The sequence below is a fragment of the Macrosteles quadrilineatus genome, unplaced genomic scaffold (genome assembly GCF_028750875.1).
Source record: "Macrosteles quadrilineatus isolate MER2022 unplaced genomic scaffold, UCM_ALF_1.0 Scaffold_6__1_contigs__length_79288215, whole genome shotgun sequence".
Taxonomy (NCBI): Eukaryota; Metazoa; Arthropoda; class Insecta; order Hemiptera; family Cicadellidae; genus Macrosteles; species Macrosteles quadrilineatus.
The window spans coordinates 52,024,778-52,049,510 of NW_026542599.1; the positions used below are offsets into that span (position 1 = coordinate 52,024,778).

Consider the following 24,733-nt stretch of genomic DNA (forward strand, 5'->3'; position numbering starts at 1 on the left):
AATAAAAATATGTGTTTCAATTGAACTAAACTGTTCAATTTACAATTGTATTAAAGTTATTGTCACGACCAAACACACTATAATCCATAAGGCTAGATTGGTCGTGAAAAAACCCGCGATGGTCGTGAAACTTTGGTCGTGAAATTACGTGTAATTTGGCTCTGTTCTGGCGGTAGCCCTGCACCTCATGTTCGAGGATACAAAGTGGACTTCTAGGTTAATCTAGCAATTGAAATATCTTATAAACAAAAATTAACACCATGTCTACTTCATCGAATGACTACGTACGGTCATGGACACACCAAAATTACAAAAAACACAATCTTTCCTTTATTAATCTTGTAATTTCTCCTTTCAACTCGAAACGACCGGCACTACAATCCTGACGTACACCCCGAACTAGTCTCTAAAACCAACTGACTCCATCGACGCCAGGCTTGCCACTGTCGTGCTCCAAAGTTGAAAATTTTTCCCAAATGGTCGTGACGCCAAATCGAGGGACAGACTTATTTTGTCATGATAGTCAGTTTGTAATGACAATAAAATTATAATATGCTCCTTTTTTATATGTTTAATAACCATTGATGACATAAAAATATGGCTTTATATATTTCGGCATGAATAATTAGTCTAAAAACAGCGCGAAAGTTGGAAAATGTACCCTAGGGACACGTCATGGTCGTGAATTTCGAGACTTTAAAAATACGAAAAAAATACCTAGAACCTATTTAGAACCAAATAAATGTGTGAAACATGTTGCCCCCGTCCCAAAAAATATCAAAACACATAATAATATACTACAAATCCAGTATCTACGAAGTAAAAGGCCAGGGACATGAAAACGTACGTTTTTAAATTTTCACTCTAAAACATTTCTTGTTATTTTAATCCAAGTTGCTCTCGGGCACTCTGAAGCATCTCTTCTGTACATGTCTTCCGATTAGTCTTTTAGCGAATTTCCCATATAGGGAATAAGCTAGCCTATTACCGTAGTACTATGGTAAGACCTGGACCCGGGACCGATTTACTTTTTCGTTTTGAGGTACCTAGAGGCCAAAAACACCACCCGTTCAAATCCATATATAAATATATATGCAAGAAAATAATATATATATATATCCGTTAGCGCGATAAGTCTAGCAAAAATGATCCGATTTTGATGAAATTTGGTATAAACGTGTAAACCTACATTTATTTGAACGAGTTTGCGAACCAGCATGATTGGGCTATGGGAACAGGGGTTTAATGGGGTAAAAATAGGTTTTTCCAATTTTTGACCCTAAAAACCCAAAATTTCACAATTTCTTTCCAAACCATTTTGTAGAGCTTAAAAAAACAAATAATTTAGTATATTGAAGCGTTATTATGTGCCTAATAGTTATGGAGAAAATTCAAAAAAATGTTAGTTGAAAATTCCCATGTTATTCTTATGGAGAATAAGTCAATTTTGAAAATACATTGTTCATTTCTTACTAAACTATTAACATTTTACAACAAAAAACACTTTTTTACCCTCCCTGTTACAGCAAACCTAAGTAGGCCTACTTGTTGAAATCATTCTATTTAAATAAGGAATAAACAATGTTATATTTTTAAGGAGGCATTTTAGTGTAAATCCAATCAGGCAAATGGAAATTCGCTTAGTCTGCAGGTTTGCTTTGGCGGGGGTATTTTTATATCTCCTGAAAGTGAAAGTAGACTATAATCAAGCAAATCAGTCCAAAATAGCATGGTAGCATACTCAGTGCCAGATCTTACATGTCTCACACTACTTACACTTAACAAAACTTCTCATAATTTGCGATGTCGAAACAAAAAATTATAAAAAAATCAAAGCAATATTTAGATGTCAAGAATTCATTAAATGAGAACGCCTTCGCAAAGGAAATGCAAAAACGCGCTCCTGTATTGCGGGTATTGCATTGACTTTCTGCAGGCGTTTTTTACATTTTTTTATAATCTTGTCTCAAAAAAATCTTGATCAAAATAAAATCTTGTCTGGGAAAACGAGATTTAAAATTTCCCGAAAATGCAATGTCAAAACAAAACATTAAATCATTAAAGCAGTATTTACATGCAAAGAATCAATTAAATTAGAAAGCCTTCACAAAGGAAACGCAAAAACGCGCTCCTGTATTGCGGGTATTGCATAGACTTTCTGCGGGCGTTTTTAAAAGTTTTTTATAATCTTGTTCAAAAAAAATCTTGATCAAAATAAAATCTTGTCTTGTAAAACGAGATTTAAAATTTCCTGAATATGCAATGTCAAAACAAAACATTAAATAACCATTAAAGCAGTATTTACATGCAAAGAATTAATTAAATAAGAACGCCTCCGCAAAGGAAACGCAAAAACGCGCTCATGTATTGCGGGTATTGCATTGACTTTCTGCCGGGGTTTTTTAATGTTTTTTTATAATCTTGTCTCGAACAAATCTTAATCAAAATAAAATCTTGTCTTCTAAAATGAGATTTAAAATTTCCTGAAAATGCAATGTCAAAACAAAACATTTTATTGTAACTACCAACTCAAATTTAATTCAAAATTTCATTTCTGTAACTTTACCAGTTCTGAAACCCTGAAACATATTTCAATTCATATTGTACAAGCTCCCTGAACTTGGTAATTCTACCCATTATTCCTGTTTTCAATACTCAATCTCTGTAGCAGTTATTCCTAATCATCATTTCCTGTTTACAATATTTTCTAATGATCAGACAGTCTGGGCTTGTTCCCAAAAGTAAGTGCATACTACGCATCCGTTTTCCGGTGACAGAGATAGAGAATATGCCAAAAAACTTCAGGAAGTCTCTACACGTGTGCAAATCACGTGGACTCACAAAAACCAATCAGCTGAAAGAAGACCCTGGTTGTATGAAGTTTCACCACCCGATTGGCGGAGACGTTTCGGCATCTGTGGAGACCCTCTAGATTATCTGCAGAAGAAATCGACAGTCTCCTAGAAATCGGCTTAGTGGGAGTTTAGTCTCCAAAATAGTTTTAATTTTTTGATGAAGTTTTGCGCGTGTGTGTTGTGTATGTGTACAAGTTTAGCTCCAATGGCCTGTTGTCACTTTAGTGGCAGAAGCTAGGTTGTGCAGACATCAAGTAAAATATGTATGTATCAATTTAAATCCATTTGTAACCATAATTTATTGTAATTCTAAATCTGCTTGCTCACTCACAAAATAATTAAAAGAAAATATTTTAAACATTTGATTCTCTCTCCCGAGAGAGAAATTCTTTGAGAGTAAACTTAGTTTTCTTTTATTATTTTTCTTTTAAATTTAATTTCATATTTACTACATATACTTTTATAATTCTAATTTATACTTTCACTTATTATTTTATTTTTCCATGCACTCCATCTCCCTAATCACCAGGCTTTCAATCTTTTGATCTTGGCTTAAGTTCTTTCTTTTAAAATACCCCTTCTCTGCTGGTCGTTTGCGATTTTTATTCCATTGTATTTAAATTTTTTTTTGTTCAATCTGTACTCATCGTTCTGTAATTTGTTATTTTACTCTTAATTTCTTCAGTATGATAATTGTTTGTGGGCATCACTCACCTTATTGAAATCACGAGAATGTAGTCCTTGTCATATCACAATAATACACAGTTCATTGCACATAAAAATATACAAAAATAAAAATAAAACTCATGAGTCACTCGTCTAACTCATGAGTCGTGGTTAGGCGCTCACAACGATTGCGTGAGAAGAGAAATAACCTTGAAAACGCCGCACGTTGATTTTGGTGCGGCGAAACGTCGGTGTTGAGAACTTTGGTCTGAAATTTTAAATTTAGTTTTATTTTTATTTTTGTATATTTTTATGTGCAATTGTATTATTGTGATATGACAAGGACTACATTCTCGTGATTTCAATAAGGTGAGTGATGCCCAACAAACAATTATCATACTGAAGTATTAACCTCACCTAATATACCATGTAGTTTAGGAATCTTAATTTCTTTACAGTATTACATTCCTCTTGTAACAGAATGCCAGTGTTTTACTGTTCCAGTACCTCAAAATAATGTCAAGCAAGTTCAGTCAAATCAAATTAAATGCATAAATTAACTTGCAACCTTACAATATAACCATTAAAGCAATATTTACATGCAAAGAATTAATTAAATAAGAATGCCTTCACAAAGGAAACGCAAAAACGGGCTTCTGTATTGCGGGTATTGCATTGACTTTCTGCAGGCGTTTTTCGTTTATGGATACTGATTCCCACATGAATCAAATAGTTTTTTGACCACCACTAAATCAAATCACGATTGGATGCATCGAATCGAATCGGAGTTTCGATGCATCACACACCCCTATTTGTTTCTAACTCAATCTTTTAAAATCACAAATATAACATAACCTGAGGAGACTATGTTTATAATAACAATCAACAAATGTTTGGAGATTTAACCATCATTGAATCACTTATTTAATAGCTTGGTACTGTTACTCCATTCTTCACTTACGACCAACATATATGTATGCGATTGATGGAAGGTTCAATATTATATAAAAACTAAAACAAAAAAATATATATTATAGCACTAAAGTTTAACGCACTAATATAAAGTTGCACTAAAGTAAACTTTACGCACAAGCTTAGTACTGGTATTTTAACTTTTTGGACAGCCGATTAAACTATTATTTCCTACGAGATAACCTTGTGATAAATTTAGCAACACTAAAAGTAAGGCAGGTTATAAAATTTTCTTCAAATTCCAATGATTAAAATGTTAAGATTTAGGCTCAGTAGGTATAGCTGTTTCTGGAAACTCGTTTGACAAAGGTAAACATGTAAAACCTGTAATCTTTCAAATTTTAAAGTACAGTTGGAATAAACATTTCAGTTTATTGCGTTTAAAATCAAATCTATCTTTCTATAACTAAAACAGTTTAATACACATATAAAAAAGTACTTGATATGAAATCCCAAAACATCATCCAGTAAACCCCTTCTAATAGTCAGGATTCATATTTCAATTATTAAATAACTTCACAAATTTACATCAAAAACAAACTAAACATACAATATCTTAACTGCACGAACATAAAAATATATAATATAGTATAAATAAGGCCCGATGAGAACCGCCGCTGGTTGAGTGTAATTCCTAAAACAAAAGGCTAGACACTAGCTTAAATGACACAGTTTTAGTATAGTTAAATAAACGTTGAGCAGAGTGCAACACCTTTTAGGGGCCTACAGAATGATAGTTTTTCACAGACAAATTTATAACTCGGGCACTATGAGTGGCCTAGAGACCGTTCGAGCATATCACTAGTGGGCACAATGAGTGGTCTAATGTATCTGACGGACAGACGTGGCGCGTAACCACCAATACTTGACTGAGGAATGGTTCTGGGCACAATATGAGTGGCCTAAGATGCTAAGATACATGAAAGGACATTAGGGAGACTTCATAACAAACCGCAAAGGGTTAAAATAAGAGAAAATTGTATTTAGGCCGGTTTTTATTGTAATTAGTGTAATAGGAGGGTCAAATATTGTAAAGAGGAAGTGTTTGGCAATGTTGTGTGAGTAGGCTGGTAGTGTTGTTAAACAATAACTTGTTGTGCTGACCTACTGAAGGCTGTTGCTTTAAGTAGGCCAGTGCACTTGATCAAGGGGTCAGTTTTGTGTGGAGTGGTTTGTGTGGTGCACCGGAGGACAGGGTCCTGCTGGGGGAGCTGGAGCCCAAGGCCCTTGGCCTTGGGTCCAGGTAAGACAATGTAAAGGGTTTTCAAAATTGGGGTTTAGAGTCTTTTCCAAATTGGGGTTTAAGTTCCTAACTCATTTATACAGTTCCAGTCTACTCTACCTTTTATGATTGTTAGTTTAGCTTTACGTTTTTTGTGTTGTTTTGAGTAATTAATAAAGTTGGGTTTTGTAAGCGAGTGCTGAGTTTCATTCCTGAGCTACGTCACCCAAAGTAGTGGTTAGTATTCCAAGGGGAATACAACCGTTACATTAGTATGTGATGGTTCTTATAATTCTTAACATCATAGTGCAAACCCCCATTGCTGTAAACATTACGGTTCAAAAGTCTGTAGCTTATTTTTCCATAAAATAACTCAAAAATGGAGTTTTGAAAAAAAAACTTTGATTTAAATTTGTCTGTTATGGTCTTTCTTTATAATTCTAAACAAAATAGTGCAACCCCCCTTTAATTCCTGTAAAAATTACGGTTCAAAAGTTATTAGTTAATACAACTTTTGTGATTTTACCTGTTAAATATCATAGTTACTTTCATCACCTACCCATGATAAAAGTTGTTGACAAGCTAATGGGAGAAAGTATGAGTCAGATTGCTGATACCATTTATTTGATACTATGGCTGTTGTGACTTTAAAAGTTGCCATAACTTACAATAAGTTGACCTTTCAGTTTGTCTTGGTCAAACAGTTGACGAATTCAACAGAAATCAGTAAGTTACATCAGCACTCTGTCGGCTCAACTAAACAACAAACTCTAAAACTGACTACAACTTAACACATAAAATGGAATGCCTTCTATCTATATTACAATACATGTATTAGTAATACATGGTGATTCAAACCTGGTTGTCCCCAATGAACAAGATCAATTTCTGAGACCACGAGTCTCTTGAGGTTCTGAAGGGTTTCCGTCGCAAGTTGGTTGAAGCCAAACCTAGAGAGTGCCAGGACGGTCAATGCCAGCAACTGTGGATTGGAGGAAGTTGAGGCTGACTTGAGACAAAACTCAGCATTGTTCCTGACGGCTGGCGCAAGTCTTACTGCAGAACCAGCCAAATTGGCCAGCACCAGGGCCGAGAGAATTGTAGTGGAGTCATCAGGTCCTTCGTCCTAGAAATAAATCATTTTTGTAAAATACAAAGTGTATTTGTTCCAAAACCACAAAATATGGTTTTTAAGAGATAATTAACTGCACACATTTTCCATCATGAATGATAAAAAAGTTCTCATGACGTTATGGACTGATCCCGCAATCAGCAGAGAAAGTTTTGGTTAGGTTTCCATCTTGTGCAAACATGAAAATTGGCTTCTCCTAGCTTTTATTGATTGTTACTATTATATGGGTTTATTGAGGGCTTTTGTTTTAACCCCTTAACTGCCACGCACGAGATATGCCGGGCGATACTAGTTTTCAGAGCAACCGCCACGTACGAGTTATCTCGTGTTGACGTAATCAGCTGTTGTGTTTTATTTTTAACAGCTCACTTCCCGCCTTATCTCTGATATACGTACGTAAAAAAGTTGTTGACAGTGCTGCTTGATTAGTGCTGCAATCTGGTGGATTTTAGTGGTATTATAGGTCAGTAATGGTCCCGATCAGTTCCGTTCGTAGTTTCAGTAAAACTCGTGCTTGCAGAAGCTTACGTAACGCTTACGTACATTATGCGTGTCATTAAAATTGTGATTTTTGGTGGTTATTTACTTGGTAGTGTTGAATGAGTAGTAAATATTAGTCGTAATGGCTGGTGACATGCTTGAGGATGACGATTTATTAGAGTTGTAGACTTTATTGTAGGCCTAATTTTTATTATAGGCCTAACTCAAGAAACCCCCGAACCCCACCCCCCCCAATCTCAAATTTTAGTATTGTTAAAGCTTAATGTTTTTGAAGATGTCTACAAACAATATTGATAACTATTTTATTTAAAAAAACAACTGGTACAATTTTTTGAATCACAAGTAAAAATCATCAAAAAACGGCAAAAATAAGTGGCAATGGCGGATTTTGACTAGGCTACTTAGACGGCGGTTAAGGGGTTAATTAGGTTTGACTACCACACAGATCTTTGTGTGGGTTTATAAACCGTGATTTTCCATTTTGCCAGGATCGGCAGGGTTTGTATACTGATCTTGTTATATTTAAGTACTTTCTCACCTGAGGACAGAATTAGCTTCTAAATCCCAAATCGTTGTGAAAACTTTGTGTTTTACTAATCGTGATGGGAAATGTCCTCAATACTGTCTCCACAATAAATAACATAAAAACCCCCATCACCAAAACAAAGAGCTACGAAATAGGTCTTCAGGACACAATCAGGTCACAAACAAAACCTGCACTTTGTGTGCAGCTTTCTAAGTGCTGATATTTTGGTCTCAATTTTGATACAATACAATTTTGACTAAACAGCTTAATATTAGTGACAACAAATAATTATGATCAGATAATTGTAATAAGATCAATTTTATAGCATAAAAAATACACAACCAAAAGTGAAAAACTGAAATTAAAGTAGCCTATGTCACAATCACAGCAAAATTATTTAGAGTACCTATAAAACAATTAATTTACCTAATGTTTTTTAACATGAAAATTAATGCTAGGAATCCTGCTTGTGTAGGTGCCTATCTACCAGTGGTTAAGAGTATTGAATTTTATATTGTTTCACATGTAACTTATATTTTAATTGTCAGCTTAATGTGTGATATCTTAAGGGTTAAAGTAAGTCAACGAGTAAATTACTTTGTTGATAACTTTTAATAAATTTTTTAGTACAAAACATTCAAAACATAATTCAGAACTTCCCTAGAACACTATTCTTTTGTCACAAACAACCACCAGGACCACATCCTTTCGGTTCCATTCTTCTTCTCCTTTTGCCGCCATTTTGGTTTCCTTCAGTATTTCCTTCTCCTCCAATTGTACTATCACTTCTGACTCTTTTCACTCTCCTAGCAACCGAAGATTTGCTCTTTCTCTTCTCAACATTTGAGATTCTACGTTTCTTTTTGAGTTGATGCTTACTTTTGTTCAACATTCTGTGTTTTGAGTGTGCTTTTCGCACAAGTTGACTTTTTGAACGGGTTGGAAGTTTTTTTGTCGCTCGTTTCAAATTTGTGTTGCATTTACTTTTAACTCGGTGAGGTTGGTGTTTGCTCGCAGATTTCCAGAAACATTGACAGTTAAAGTGAGAACTTTGGTCGCTCTTTGAGTCTGAATCTGAGTCAGTATCACTCATTGCTAGCAGAATATCAGAGATTTTAGTGAAAAAGAACTTTTAATTTAGTTTGGTGAAGCTATGGTAACATCAGAAAAACAAAATTGTACCCAATGTTGATAGTCTTATAATCATTTCACTGTCGATACTTTGTATAATCAGAGAGAGAGAGAGAGCTGGTCTAGTTCCAGAACGTGGGGCTTCAGAGCCCGAGATCCTGGGTTCAAATCCTGCTAATCACCAATGGATTTTATCTATGTGATTATGTCGCGATCCTATAGAATTAGCCTCAAGTTATTTGTAAGAAGAGTTCCTGGCTAGAACCTAGTGTCCTAGGATGTGAAGGCGACAGAAAAAAAACTATGTACAATCAGGTAGTTTTCAAAAAGCAAGCTCATGGTTATCCGATGACGTTACACGCTACTTCTGTCCGGTCAGGTCATTCCCCACTCTTAGGCCCTTATTAGACGAGGCAGCCAAGTTGCGCAGCCAGCCAGGCAGCCAGTCACTGGGCATTGGTTCTTATGGAGCTTATTACACGAGGGCAGCCAGTTGCGCAGCCACTGTTTGGCTGCCGGCTGGTTGCCGAGCCCGGCGACCGCACAGGCAACCACTGGCTGCTCGGTCTGGTCGCGCTCCTGTGTAGCTTACGGATCTTATTACACTGGGCAGCCAGTCGCCCGCTGCCACACATCAGTATAGTAGATCATCACTCGTGGAAGTGCGTTCATCTCTGCCGGTCACATCATTGTGTGTTGTTTTCCTCAGTATTCTTGTAATATAATTGTGTAATTGGTGTAATATAATCATTTTTCTGTTCTTTATGAAAGAATAGGATGTATATGCATTCTCCTCTTCCTTCATCTTCTCTTTTTCATGAGTAGCAGAAGAAGCAAATATTCATCTCGCATTCTGACAGCGTCTCTCCCCAACAGAACTGTTCCACCAACACTGTTCCACTGTCAACAAGAGACTGGCCTAGTTGGTAATTTTGTGGCTGCCCTGTGGCTGCTCTACTGGTAGCTACGCTAGGCAGCCAGACAGGCGACTGGCTGCCCGGCTGGTTGCACAACTTGGCTGCCTCGTCTAATAAGAGCCTTAGTCTCAGTCTACAGCCATGATCCAAAATAAACCTTGCATTTGCACTCTGAGTAGTTTACTTCAAGATATTAGTGTTCTCCGATCACCTTTCCTCCATCAAATTTCTTACACATACTACAAAGCAAAATACTCTAACCATGTGTAGTATAGAGGTGAGAATGCAAAGAACTCCAATAGCTATCAATCAACCATGTTCTCGGTACACACCCGTTGTTTAGTTATTGATATTGTAAAGGAAAGCCAAGTGGCTGATAGGAGTTTTTTAGTACAGCTAAAGATCTGAGAAAATTAGAGTCCAGGAGTGCAGGTGCTGATAAGCACACAATAAAAGGTAAAAATAACACTGATATTTCTTATTAAGATAGGCCTTCTCCAGGGAGTAGATTGCAGAAATAATCTCCAAAGGAGTATTGTTTGAACTAAATAACAGTGTAAAAATTTAATTTTAAGTTTCATGGATTTTCAACTGTGTCTTTTTTTTCTCAGGTAAGCTAGAAAACTATTTATCTTACAAATAATTATGGATAATGGTTCATTCTCCACTCGATCACTAGACCCAATAGTACAAATTGTTCAACTAATTTTCAACGTGTGATTGTTTACCTGAATCTCAGCATGGAAGAGTTGTCCAACTGGTAGGAAGCAGCCGTTCTCTAATTGTTGCTGGGTAATCCACGATACAGCGTCTTGTAATACGCCCTGATCAACCTACAAAAAAATAATGTTAGATTATACAAATAATTTGAGTATTCGTATTTGAGTATCATTACTAGACCTCAATAATATGATTGAAAGGTGAGTGCTGAATGAAGTGAGACCTGTAGCTTTGTTTCTGGCTATATCGTTCGTTTCTTTAGTCAGGACCATTTCTTAAAAACCCATTGATTGAAAACAGCTAGAACTGGTTTTGACTATAGACAAAAAGAATGAAATATAGACCGTCAGCTGTGCTGCGCTTACCATAGGTTCTGGCGCACACTGCTGGGAGCGCCACGGTAGTTAAAGCGTACGCGCCACGTAAACTACAGCGGTGTGCGCCGGAACCTATGGTAACCATGGTAACTGCAGCACGGCTGACAGTCTATATTTCATTCTCTTTGTCTATGTTTTGACCCATCAGGCTACTGACTTTTCTCAGGATTGATCGAGACAAACTTTTGACTGTCAGACAAATATACACTCAGCTACAAAGTATATTTACAATTACAGAGAGATAATTCCATTACTTTTAGAAATTATGAGTAGCCATATTGTAATGATAATCTGGAAAAAGGTAAATCCTAAAACCCACTAACAAATATTTGATATTAATTAGGGATGAACAGGTCTTGAAATTTTGAGAAATTTTCAGGAAATTTTATTAAATCTTGTTCTAGGAGACAAGATTATATTTTTATCGAGATTGTTTTTTGTTTGAGACAAGATTATATAAAAAAACCGTCAAAAACTCCTGCAAAAAAGTCAATACAATTCCCGCAATACAGGTGCGCGTTGTTGCGTTTTCTTTGAGAAGGCGTTCTTATTTAATTAACTCTTTACATGTAAATATAACTTTAATTGTTTTATAATTTTTGGTGTTGACATCGCAAATGATGAGAGGTTTTGTTAAGTGTAGGCCTAAGCAGTGTGAGACATGTTTTACTACCGGTACTGTATACATAGCCAAAACAAGTCACCCCAAAATCATTCTAAAAAAAAACACAAGACTGAAAAAATTTTAATAATTACTGATGTATTTGTTTTGTCAATTATTATTATTTTTATACCAGTCAATAGTCATCTTATCTTATCTTACTAATATTATAAATGTGAAAGTTTATGTGTTTGTTTGAAAGTTCAATCACGCATTAACTACTGGAGTGGACGGATTGGGCTGAAATTTGGCATGATAATAGCTCACATTCCCGACTAACATATAGGCATATTCTTATCACAAAAATCCTTTCGGGCTCCACCCCAATGGCTCTGTAGTTACCCATGTTAACCTGATGAGTATTCATATTTAAAGGAAATTAAAGAATATAGTCAGCTGTTTCAACTAAAAAAAGTTGGTTCTATGATATGCAAAAGAATTAACAAGTTATAAGGTTTACTAACAGGGTACAACACCCTGCATGTTTTTTTTTGCATTTATGAAAACAGCTGATTTGAACCAAGCAGCAACAAAAATCTGTGATACGCAATGAGAACAAACTGTCAAAATAGAATTGTTTACAGTTATGTTTATGTTTTTGATTTCATGAATAATTTGTGATATTTTGCGAATTTTTTGATAATTTATTTTTCTCTCTTAGGTGAAGTGGTAGAACATTATAGCTATGGTAGATATGTAATACTATAGAATACTGTAAATTTAAAGAAGCAAATTTTATCAAACTGTGTCCTCCCTCATTGCAAACGCAAAGCTGGAGTATAACTGCAATAAGCATTTTATACTTATATGCCAACCCTGTACGAAGGACGGGTAATCTGCTAGTCTGTCATAAATCAGTAGGTGTTTTAAAATGTTACAAAAGCAGGTTAAAATGTCGAGCATGCATTTTTCGTTCGGTTATGTATGAGAAAAGAAATCCAACTTGATCTTGTCAAAAATTTTATGTGAAATAAAAAATAAGGTCTCATCTCAAACTAAAAATCTTGTCTATCCCTAGTAAAATTAATTAATTATTGATTAATTGGTTTAAAAATTTAACATTGGGCTCAAGGACCCCGTCTTTCCCATTTTGGGGAAAGTCAGAAAGTTTTGACACTAAAATTGAGTCTCGATAATCCGACACTTGATACTCCCGACACACTTGATAATTCAATGCTGTGATGAATGAGTCATAGGCTGATGCTATATAATACTGGGATTTGATTTATGTTGTGACAGGAGTCATATGTCTTTGCAGTCGCACATTATATAAACAGGGTGACAATTAAGTCTTAGGGCGACTGTATAACTTTAAAACAAAAAGATCTCACGACAAAATTTGGCATATCATTACTGGTAATAGTAAGCTACTTTTTTGGGTACATGGTAATCGGATGACACCTCTGGGGGATGGTCCGTGGGAAGTAAGTTTAAAATCTGAAAGGTAAGCATAGGTTGATATGTACATCAAATTAAAGGTCTTGTTGAAACAATGCCGCAAATCGGATCTCAAATACACAATATAGTAAAAAATGACATCTGTTTAAAGATTCATTAAATATGCAATTGCTATTATAGGCTACCTTTTTAGGGGGGCCGGGGGGCACCTGCTAGAAGACGGAAGAAAATCATAAACATGAGCATAGGTCGATGTACACATCAAATTAAAGATCTTTAACAGTAGAATACAATCCCGCACATTTGAGCTCAAAAGAGTAATTGAGTAAAAAATGGCAGCCGTTTATAGATTTAAAATGGCAGTTTCAAGAAATCTTTAAAGGGATGCCATTGTTTTTGTTTGTTTGTTGTTGCATTGTTTTTAGTTTAACAAGACCTTTGATTTGATGAACATATCAACCTATTCTTACCTTTAAGATTTTAAACTTACTCCCTAAGGGCTGTCCCCCATAGGTGACATCTGATCACCATGTATACAAAAATTAGCTTACTACACCAGTAACCACTAACCAGTAGTGTATGATATGCCAAATTTGGTTGTGATATCTATTTTTGTTTTAAAGTTGTAAAGTCGTCCTAAGACTTGTCCCCCTATATATGTTTTACCGAGTTGCCACAAAGTTGCCAACCTCAACAACATCCTGAGCCTCTGACAATGTCTTGACTACGGCCGCAGTCAGCCACAGAGAGCCTGTCTCGTCTTTGTCTCCGAAGGCTGAGAAGGATCCATCAGTACGACGGAAGATCAGCTGCCGTTGGTAACCTGAGGAAAATAATTCTTTGTTCTATATTTTGTTGAGGTTCTGTCGAGTACATAGCAATTATTAGCAATACAGTAGATTTACATAAATCTGGTTCCTCAAAGTTCACACTGATTAATTAGGTGATGTAATGTAGAATTTGTCTATTTACTGATCAAGGATAACGTGCAATCTTTCATTAAGACTGTATTTTCATTTTTTCAAATTATTCATTGCATTTCCACTTTTTTAAGTTAAGTGAAATGAAATTAAATTAAATGAAAAATTCTTTATTTTACCAGGCAAAGTTAGGGCCACATGGCCCTCTCTTAAACTTTTCAATGCCCTCCCTGAAAATGTACGCAACTTGCCTATTAAGTCACTTAAAAATGTATTGACCGATTTTTTGAACAGAAAGGTTATCTACTCTATCGAGGAATTTTTATCTTTCAAACATGATGATTTTCTGTAAAATTCTAATTGTTAAGTAGGGTATTGTTTCTAAAGTATGTAATAATGGTTTCATGAACTGTGATATAATAGTCTTTCATAATAATGTTATTTCTGTGAACTTTATTTAAAAATTTATTGTTATTTAGTTTTAAGCTGTATCTTACTGCCAATTTTAGCCTTAATTATTTGGTTATAGGCACTTACCCAACTTGTTTGCTTAACTATAAACAGTATTATTATCATCATTATCAATACATCTCAAATACTTTTGTACAAAAACCCAGTATTATTAGTTTATTAGTATAGCATGTTCATCTATTTACACTTGACTCTGTACATTGTACTTTGAATTGTATATTATCTCCATTGACCTGGCCTATTGTATGACATGTATACTTAATGGCAATAAACTATTTGAATTTTGAATTTTGAACCTGACAAACTTAAATATAAATAAATAAAAATACAATAAAATTTCTTAATCTAATATAAATATACATATTTAACACATCAAGCAAAAATTCAATTTATTTAACTAATTTACTAATTAAAAAAAAAATAGTAATTTAAGTGGTGTTTTCAGTGAAGAGCGACTGCAGAGATTAATTCATAGGGTCAGCCCAGCCATTGTCTTGGTCTAACCTTACAGTCACGAGTCAGCATATCACAACTCAACCTGATGCAGGGTATAGACATTCCTTCTACTTTCAAAAAAATTTTTCTCCCTTAATTTATGACATTATGATAGGTTAATACTTAATGTGACATAAAAACTGTGAAAAAAACTTTCTCTACAGTTTGGGTGAGTGATAATTTATTAGTAGACAGAAATCTGTAATAGATATTAGCACACTCAGAGGCTCAATTCAACAACGTTTGTATTAACTACCTAAAACTGACAAGTTTACCATGGGAATGGAATGCACACTTCTATCATTGGTCACAGGTAACACACAGCAAGCATTTTCATTTTCTAATGAACAACATTTCCTTCATTTCCTACTGACTGAGATAGTGTGACAATAGCGGTGACTTAAAAAAAATCAACTAGCTTAACAATTTTTACTAAAAAGACAAATTTAAGTCACCTTTTTTTACGTTCTTAACAGCTGAAGCTACAAGAGCCTCATTGTTACTACCAATAGCTTTCATGTATTTCAGAGCATACAAGTTTGGAGCCAATCTTGCCAAATTCTGCTCTCCGCACCCCATTGGCAGACGTAATAGACCATCCAAGTTCTGAAACAACAGGTGCGATGTTGAAATATTCATTACTTTATTTCTTAAACTTTTAAAGCTAAATTGAAATATTTTTGACAATATTTTAATTCCAAATATTGCCATTCCAAAGGTATCCTTGTACAATCAGATTCAGTTACACCAGATTAGTAGGTATAATTGGATTAATACTATTCAAACACTGTTGAAATTCTACTTTCATTATTTTTTAGTCTTATACCAATTAATTGTTTGATGAAAATTTCAGTCAACATCATAGTTTAGTACAATCTTAAATAAATAAATAAACTACCCACAAGTTCAGCAATAAAACCTTACAATTGGAATAAACTAAAAAAAGAAGTACCTCCAGTGCTGGTCCTAAGAGATCTGCAACAACGCTGAACTGAAATGTGGCAGAACCAGGTACTAGGTTGTCTTCTGGAGGAAGAGTAAAATTCCAGGATACCAAAGATTCTTTGTTCTCTGTAAAAAATATTTTTTAAATTAAATTCTATCTTTTGCAGATTCTAGAGTAGATGTCGCATATTTTGCTTAGATGGAGAGTGTGAATATGGAATATGTGAGTGTGGGCTCAAAATATTTAGCTTGGTCAATGCTGCAAGGGAAAACTGTGCTATGAAATTGTATCTTTAAAAAATATTGAGCCACAAAGAAAAACAATAGTTACTAAAGATAGAAAAACTAGCTAAAGAAGGATTAATTTCACTGTCATTTAATGCATATTGAAACAACGTTGAAACCTTAAGTTAAAAAAATTGATTATTCAATTTAAAACCCATCAACAGATATTTAAGTGGTCAGCCATTTTTTTTACTGGAAACAGAATTTTTCTTATAAAATTCCTTGTATCATCTTACCTGAAGGACAGATGAAAGCTGAGTAGGTCTTCTGTTCTTGATATCCTTCATGCTTGATTGTTAGCTGTTTAACCACTGTGTCACTAAAATATTTTGAGATGTTATTCTATGGTAAACAAAACAAAACGGTAAAATCATAATTTGTCTAAGTACTACTACTACAAACACACAAAGCATGAACTCCAGAGTAAAAGATCCACTAACAATTACTAAAACAGCTCCCACTTACTCAGATTTCCGATGGTTCAAATAAAAAAACTCCTGAGGCTTCAGACTTTTTAAATTCAGAAATCATGTCACTAAAGTGTACGAAGGAAAGGATTTTACTGTGATCCTGATCCGTCAGTTTTAGTCCAACAACCATGAGATAAAAGTCATCTTTTTTATTTTTATTTTGTGTGTTTTTACACCAGTGGCATTTTTTACGTTTTAAAAGGGAACGGTCCAAACATTGGTCTTGTTACTACCTAACGTCAACCTCTTTGTTAGATAGCACCATTAATTCATAGCCCAATGACAAATGGAATCTGGGTCTGGAAACGATCTTGCATGGATTCTAACCAGCGACCTTCAGATTTGAAGGCGAGCATTATAACCACTCGGCTACCCAGACAATTTACTAAACGATAAAGTAATACATTTTTACCAATCCAAAATATTTTAATTCATCCATACTTTATCGAGCTATATATTTTATTTAATAATGAAACCAAGAAACAGGTTGATTCGCTTTAGAGCTAAGTTGTTTACCTTTTAGCAGGAAGGTCAGGAGAGTCACAGCCCTGGAAATTCTGAACTTGAGCCTCAACTAGCATGTTAACATTTCCAGCCACTCTGGGAATGACAGAGATAAGAGTGGAGAGTGGAGAAACTGGGGATAGACATAGTGTGACTGGGGTGTCACAATCAGGCTTAACCACTAGGTGGTCATTCTTCAAAACGGTCAACAACACCTAAAACACAGCATCAGCTGATAAATTTGACATAATAGATGTTGTATTTGAGATATGACCTGGGAAAATCACTAACTAATGTTTCAAATGCATTGCAGAAATCCATCTTTAGGGTTAAGCTAATATTCTTAGTCAGTAGAGTTGTAGCTTGCTTCAAAAATGGATTGCTGCAATGCATCAGCATCCGATATGTCAGTCAGTATTTTTTTTAGTTCAACAACGCTGTCACTAGTAATCCCCAGACTTCTATATTCAAGACTGAAAACAGACAAAGGTACGTAACCTATCATATTCGTACAATCAGTCTTGGTGGCAAAAATGTTCTGTTTTTCAGGGTACCAGTAAACCAACAGAAGATTTAATCGATAAAAGTCAAATCTGCTGAACTGTTGATTTGTTGCTTGGCTCAAAGACGGACTGCTGCAATGAATCCAGAGATGCTGTTGTCTCCCTATCACTGTGATTAGACAGTCTACTAGGATCTTGGAAGCCTATGTTCAACTTTAAAAGGTTACAATATCTTAAAATTCATGTTTCTGGCCCATAATTTCATTTTACTGGATTTACTATTCTTTCGCTCTTTTAGCGACATCTTAGTATAAAACTCACTGGCAAGGAATGCTGCATGTAGTTATAAACTACGATTTTGATCATGACTTTCTCATTCATCCTGATCGAGTAAGGAGCTTCGATGTGAACGAAGAACGGGAGGAAGACAGAGACAGAGGTAGGTAGGGACATCCCTAGACCATGTATCTCTGATACACAGGATACTGTCGTGTCCCAGGAGGTGATAGAATCAGGGACAGAACTGTTCACTACCACTTCCCCGTCAATCCTAGAACACTGACAATCCTCCATTTATTGAACATTCAAGGGTAAAAAATTACACTCTCTAAAAACGGTTTTTAAGGCTATGTAATTAATATAGGTGACACTGTTCATGTATTTTGCACAGTTTTTTTTTTATATTTATAATCTGTTAAATTTGTAATATTTTAAAGGTTGTATAGTGCTTAACTGTCCAATATTATTTGAAAATTGAAAAGCACAATATAACAAATTATCTTATAAAAAGATAGGGCATTTGCCAGGAATTATTAAGGAAATTGACAGGAAAGCAGGCTTACCTTTAAATAAGTCCATAGAGACACATAAAACATCACAAAATTAAAAGTAGAAATTTTCGTGGTCACTGACCACTTTTTCAACCACTGGAGATTGGAGAAATGGCAATGGCAGTTGCAATTTGAATCTATTACACCTTGTAATAGGACAAGGTGTAATAGATTCAAATTGCAACTGCCATTGCCATTTCTCCAATCTCCAGTGGTTGAAAAAGTGGTCAGTGACCACGAAAATTTCTACTTTTAATTTTGTGATGTTTTATGTGTCTCTATGGACTTATTTAAAGGTAAGCCTGCTTTCCTGTCAATTTCCTAAATATAACAAATTAGATTATTTTTAATTTCTGAAAACTGGTAGGAAAAGTCACCATCCTAAATTTAAATTTCACTCCCTAACATCCCTATTGATGAAGCGAGTCAACTATTAAGATAATGCGTGTAGTCTAATTTTGTATGATTCCTTTGACTGCTTAACAAAGCTAGAGCTCAATCAAAACATATAAGCTGTATTTTTTCCATATAAACAAATTATGAAGTAGCCTATTCACAATCTTATTTAGATAGCTAAATAATTCAACAGTTAAATCATGGAAGCCTGAGTTAAAATTGTGATAATTACCAACACTAACTCATCTATTAAGCAGAAATCTAAGTATTCAATAGACAAAAAGGTTTAAGAAAGTAAGTTTCAGAGATAACTCACCCTGTGTAAGCAAGACTCCAGATCCAAGTGTCCGGGAAGTGATCTCTAATCAGAGGCTGTTCTGAGTCTTCTCTCAGACCAGAAACTGACTCAGGCTGGGTCACCAGTATCATGTTGTTGGCTGGAGACAAAGGAAATATACTGTTAAAGAGAGAACATTCCAAAACTTTGGGACATACAAATTCAAAAGAAAGAATTTACTAATAAACACCTCTGTCTTCAAAAATAACGTTGCCAATGACACAGAAAAAATATACACTTAAAATATTGAATGATTATAACAGCTATAAGACTGATACAATTAAAGTCCCAAGTAATTAAGGTAGATACTAAAACTGAAAACAAAATGGTTTTAAAATAACTAATTCAATGATGACATTTTTATAAAAAAATTTTAAATTTAGAATTAGGCCTAACTGTGTATATCCGTTAAAAACTTTTCAGTGAATCAACTTACCAACGATGGGTCGAGGAATCAGATTATACATCCAGTTACTTCTGAAGTATTCATCAGCTGGAAACCAAAAAACAGGTTACCTACCTACTACAAAAGTGCCAAACCGAATACCAAGAAAAATTACAAATTACAAAACTTTTGGTTTTTCATCGGGCTAATTGATTATCTTAATCCAAAATTAACTATGTAAAATCTGTTAAAACGTAGGCCTACATAGAACAGATTTCATACAAAGTAAAAGTAAATGTAACAATTCCACATTTTCCTCAACACTATATAGAGTTAAGTTGCTTCCTTAATAATTTTTTTTCAACAGAAGATTTCCTCACATTATAGAGTACCTATACACTATGATTATTTTTAAATCAATTTTACACACTCAAATAAAAATACCTCCGCAGCAAACCTGCAGACTAAGCGAATTTCCATTTTCCTGATTGGATTTACACTAAAAAGTCTCCTTAAAAATATATCACCTTTATTTCCTATATATAAATAGAATTAGTTTAACGAGTAATTAGGTTTACTGCAACAGGGAGGGTAAAAAGTGTTTTTTTTTGTAAAATGTTAATAGTTTTGTAAGAAATAAATGCATTTTCCAAATTTGATCATAAACAAGCAAAATACAACAGTTTACTTATTCCCCATAAGAATAACATGGGAATTTTAAATTTAATTTTTTTTGGAATTTTCTCTGTAACCATTAGATGCAACACTCAACATTGGAAAAACCAATTTTTACTCCATAAACCCCCGTTCCCATCGTCCGATCATGCTGGTTCACGAACTCGTTCAAATAAATGTAGTATGTGTAAATAAACTTCGCTAACACAATGAATTACACACATATGTGTTTGTATATTCATTTTGAGTTGGGAAAGGATTACAAAAGGAACTTACATCCAACAGATTACCCACACAGTTAATAGTGACAGGGGGAAACAGGGTGACTACGGTTTGGCTAGATTAAGTTTTGAGATTAGGGTTTGTGTTTGCACAATTCACAATCAACATTGAACGGCTTATTCCCTATATGGGAAATTCGCTAAAAGTAAACTTACGAAATACAGTCTTTGTACACGGACGGGTTTCAAGCACCAAATTGCTCACGACTGCAACGCCAAGATCCTGACAACAGATTAAGATAAAAATTAGACAAAATTTGAAACGGAAAAAAATAATTCCCAAAACAAATTAATACTAAGTCCAGTGACTTTAAGGCCTGGCTTGCGGTTTGCTTTTTTGACTTCTCCTTCTCCACAAATCAATATTTTTGTAACAATATTGTCCTTAGTAATCTTGTTCTATAGTCAAACGGCAAAAGCATAAAAAAAATTAACAGGATTTCAATACTATTTATTACAACACCGTCACACCAGGTTGTGTAGATTATGGAAAAAAAGTAAGGTGAATTGTTTGAGTTGAACGAATGAGATTAAGATAGTCTTATTCATAACTATGATCAGATGGTGCTTGGACAACGATAATTTAATATTAGCCCCAAGATCTAGGAAAACCAGCAATAAACTGTCAAAAAGTGAAAACCATCATGAGCTACAACTTTTTTATTAGTCATATTTATTTATAGTTTTATCATGTTTACTAGTTACACATACGTCAAAGGCTGTGATAGCATCCACATGTTCTCCAAAATCGCGGGGAGGCGCAAACATGGAGCGCTTTTTTCGCAAATCATAGGTTGGAGGAAGTTCTTCCTCTTTTGGCACTTCTGAAAGATTTAAGTAAACATATAGAGGAGTTATGCAACATTTTTATTCTACAGCAGAAAATTAGGTGATGTTTCCTTATTTGACACTAAAATAATATAGTGAATTATTTACATACCACAAGACAGACTATAATTGACAAGTGATAAAAGATGTTTTGTTGACTGTGTAGGCTACATTTTTCATAGTAAAAATATTTGTTAACAGCACAAGTTTGAGTTATCTCTAATTTAACTTCTCAAACTCAAGCTCAAACAGAAAAAATATATATATACACACACATGATCCGTATAAAAATATCTTGTATTTGGTTAAAAGACTATTTTAATTCAATTTGTTTTACCTAGGGGCATTTTGTTGTTGGCTATTTGTTTCTTAACATTTCCATGGATTTTTATTTATACTTACTATTAATACAGTACTTCTTGTTATCTCTTGCTGTCTTTGGCAAACTAAACCTCTTCAGCTCCTGCCATACATCGGTTGTCTCGGTGTTGTTACTCAACTGTCTATCAGTCACAGTAACGGCGCACACAGAGTAAGGGCTGGCGCGGATGTGAAGTTGCGCCAACTGTCTGGGCCTCAACTGGGGCTCGTTCCATCTCACTCTAACCTAAACAGTGTATGGATTATCAGCTGTCTCGGTGTTGTTACTCAACTGTCTATCTGTCACTGTAACGGCGCACACAGAGTAAGGGCTGGCGCGGATGTGCAGTTTTAACCTAAACAGTTTGAGGATTATCAGCTGTTTGATGTGTTAGTCACTGTCATAGCGAGGGGACACAATGTAGATGGGTTGTTTACTTCAGTATCCAAAAGTCCAAACTATTCCTCCATAGCAGCTCAACATTTTTGTTTCGTTCACGTCTACCATGGTTCTAAATCTAATCTATTTCATGATATTTGGTTTAAAGTCCTTACTCCTTACCTTGTTCTGGAAGCACCGATCTATGACCAGGTTGGTACTGCCAGCCACAACCTCACCATTCCCTCTGACGTAGTACACAGTGAGTCTGCTGGTCGGCGCCATAGCCCAGGACACATTGAGAGGCAGACGCCAGGCTCGTACCAGACTGGCGTGTGGCGCAATCACATCGTTCTGGTGCACAACCGTCTCCTTCACCGGCACAATCGAGTCCACCATCACTAGGTCTCCTCGACTCTCAAGCTGATACAGACTCATGTTAGAACCAGCCTATGTACGAGACATTTTACGACAATTTTTCACATTGATCTAGTTAAAAGTTATTGTTAATTTTTAATTAGATCCAAAATTAATTCGATACACATTTGATCTGAGTTAATAACACTACATTAAGTAAAGAACACTTCTGAAAAAAGTGTTGACAATTTAAACTAAATAATATTCAATGATTTGGAAGATGGAATGGAAAAGAATGGAGTGGCATATGATAAAACTAGAGAGTGAGGTCAAAAAATATCTGGGGACAAGTGGACAGAAGAATCATGGCACAATCCAACAGGGTTTAGAAACATCTCCACTATTCCAGTGCTTTTCTTCTCCCAACGAAAATTTGAAAATTTTACTTAGGGATTTTCTTTGAAATGTCTTTTAAACCTAAAAAAACATTAATATAATGAAAGAGAGGTTTTAAATCATCTTTGTTTATGCACTGTTTTAGACTGTTCTTCAATCTTTGAGTAAAAAAGCGTTTTAAACCATAAATTAAACCCAGTCAATAGACAATAGACAAATTCTTTATTGAAATATTCCTAGAGAACATTCATGCGTCACGAATCACTGTGGAAAGACAATTGGTATTTCCACTTAAACCCCATCAACTCACCAGATAGAAGAACTGCGGTGTTGTCTGGTTATATGAGGTTACAGAGTAGTATACCGATATGGAGTGTGTAGTTCCACAAGCGAGGGTTGTGCGAGTCCACACATCTAGGTATGAGCTGCTAGGAGAGAACCATGGCTTAACATTCAATGTGACAGATGGCTGCAATACCATCACTTCTGCAGAGCCAGGGTAGAGCTTGGTGGGGTAGTCCATTGCTGTCGCCTGAGGAAGCATAGAAAAATAAATAAAATTAAATCATGTTTTGATTTTTTCTTTCAAATTGGTTATGATTTTAAGATTCTTGTATTGGGTAACAGCTGATTTTTTAAAATAAAGATGTTGGCAGCCTTTTTAACCTTGTATTTTCCAAACACTCTACAATGGCCTCAAAACTTCTGTGGGTAAAACATATCAAGCAATGTAAGGACTAAGGAGTTAGCTGGTATGGAACAAGAACGATCTGTACTGATACATTTTAAGTGGATGCACCGAGACTTGAACCTAAGACATTCGCTATCAACAGCCTACCGGTACTAAATGAGCCACTGACTCAATTTATTGCTATTTATTTTTAAAGCCTTTAAGGACTAGAAATAAAGATATTGGATTTTGATGTAACCATGTACAAGTTTGACTAAAAATGCAAAAACTTAATTTTACGTTGTTACTATGAATAATTTGTTTTAATAATTATACTATGAAAATGGGACCCTACAAATTTTTGTATCAATTACGATTGATGAAGATTTATTGCAAGAAGAAGAAGATTTAGTATTGTTCAGTGAAATCGACAATTGTTTTGATGGGAAAACTCATGAGTAATTTTCCCAATTCGGCATCTGGAATCTTCTTTGAGAATACAGCAACATGTTACCCGCAGAAATCAGCCACTGACCAGAGTGCTGGTGTTACACATCAATGAGGAGTTGGAGGACAGTTTGCCTTTGGCAATCGTTCTCCTACTCACAACCAACTAGATAAGATCTTGTCTAAAATCAAAAACTTAATCCAGGACCTGTCTTTGTAGGTTTGTGAGATAGTTATTAGTTATTTGCTGTTTTACATGAAATTGAATTCATAATGCTTGAATGATCAATTAGTTATATGACATTTTACTTCTCGAAACAGTAAAGAAAACCACTAATATTTTGAATTCATTTATCATTTATCATTTATTGACGGACAAACCATTACATACAGAATCAATTTTTGTGATACAACTATACAATTGAAAATCTTTTGTAGAAACTAAGCCATGAGTTGGTATAATACGGGCATTCTAAGACACTTGTCATTCAAATCATTATTTTTCTCGTAAATAATTTTAGTTGAAGTAAATTTAGCTGGAACCAAGGACCCTACGCCTTTACAGCCACACTGTTGTTGGTCAAAATCTGTCATACATCCCCTTGTCGAACTCTTTTGTTTTTCTAGTAAACCTAACTGATAGTTAAAACCTGTGACTCTATCAAATTTATACAGTTTTTGAGTAAATCTGCCGTGTTGTGAGCAAACCCCATCCCCAGAT

The 24,733-nt window shown here is 34.9% G+C and overlaps 1 protein-coding gene across 1 annotated transcript in view; it reads right to left on the minus strand.

Moving 5' to 3' along the window:
• Positions 1-24,733, minus strand: part of LOC128997529 (murinoglobulin-1-like) — a 40,877-nt gene that overhangs the window by 1,097 nt on the left and 15,047 nt on the right. The window contains exons 9-23 of the mRNA XM_054423169.1: positions 23,206-23,427; positions 22,326-22,565; positions 21,806-22,010; positions 21,287-21,399; positions 20,732-20,798; positions 19,671-19,727; positions 19,214-19,334; positions 17,993-18,221; positions 17,181-17,383; positions 16,431-16,513; positions 15,917-16,035; positions 15,420-15,570; positions 13,768-13,901; positions 10,651-10,755; positions 6,574-6,841 (exon numbers count right to left, since the gene is read on the minus strand). Coding sequence (XP_054279144.1) covers positions 6,574-6,841; positions 10,651-10,755; positions 13,768-13,901; positions 15,420-15,570; positions 15,917-16,035; positions 16,431-16,513; positions 17,181-17,383; positions 17,993-18,221; positions 19,214-19,334; positions 19,671-19,727; positions 20,732-20,798; positions 21,287-21,399; positions 21,806-22,010; positions 22,326-22,565; positions 23,206-23,427 — 2,317 coding nt within the window. The remainder of the gene's footprint in view (positions 1-6,573; positions 6,842-10,650; positions 10,756-13,767; positions 13,902-15,419; positions 15,571-15,916; positions 16,036-16,430; positions 16,514-17,180; positions 17,384-17,992; positions 18,222-19,213; positions 19,335-19,670; positions 19,728-20,731; positions 20,799-21,286; positions 21,400-21,805; positions 22,011-22,325; positions 22,566-23,205; positions 23,428-24,733) is intronic.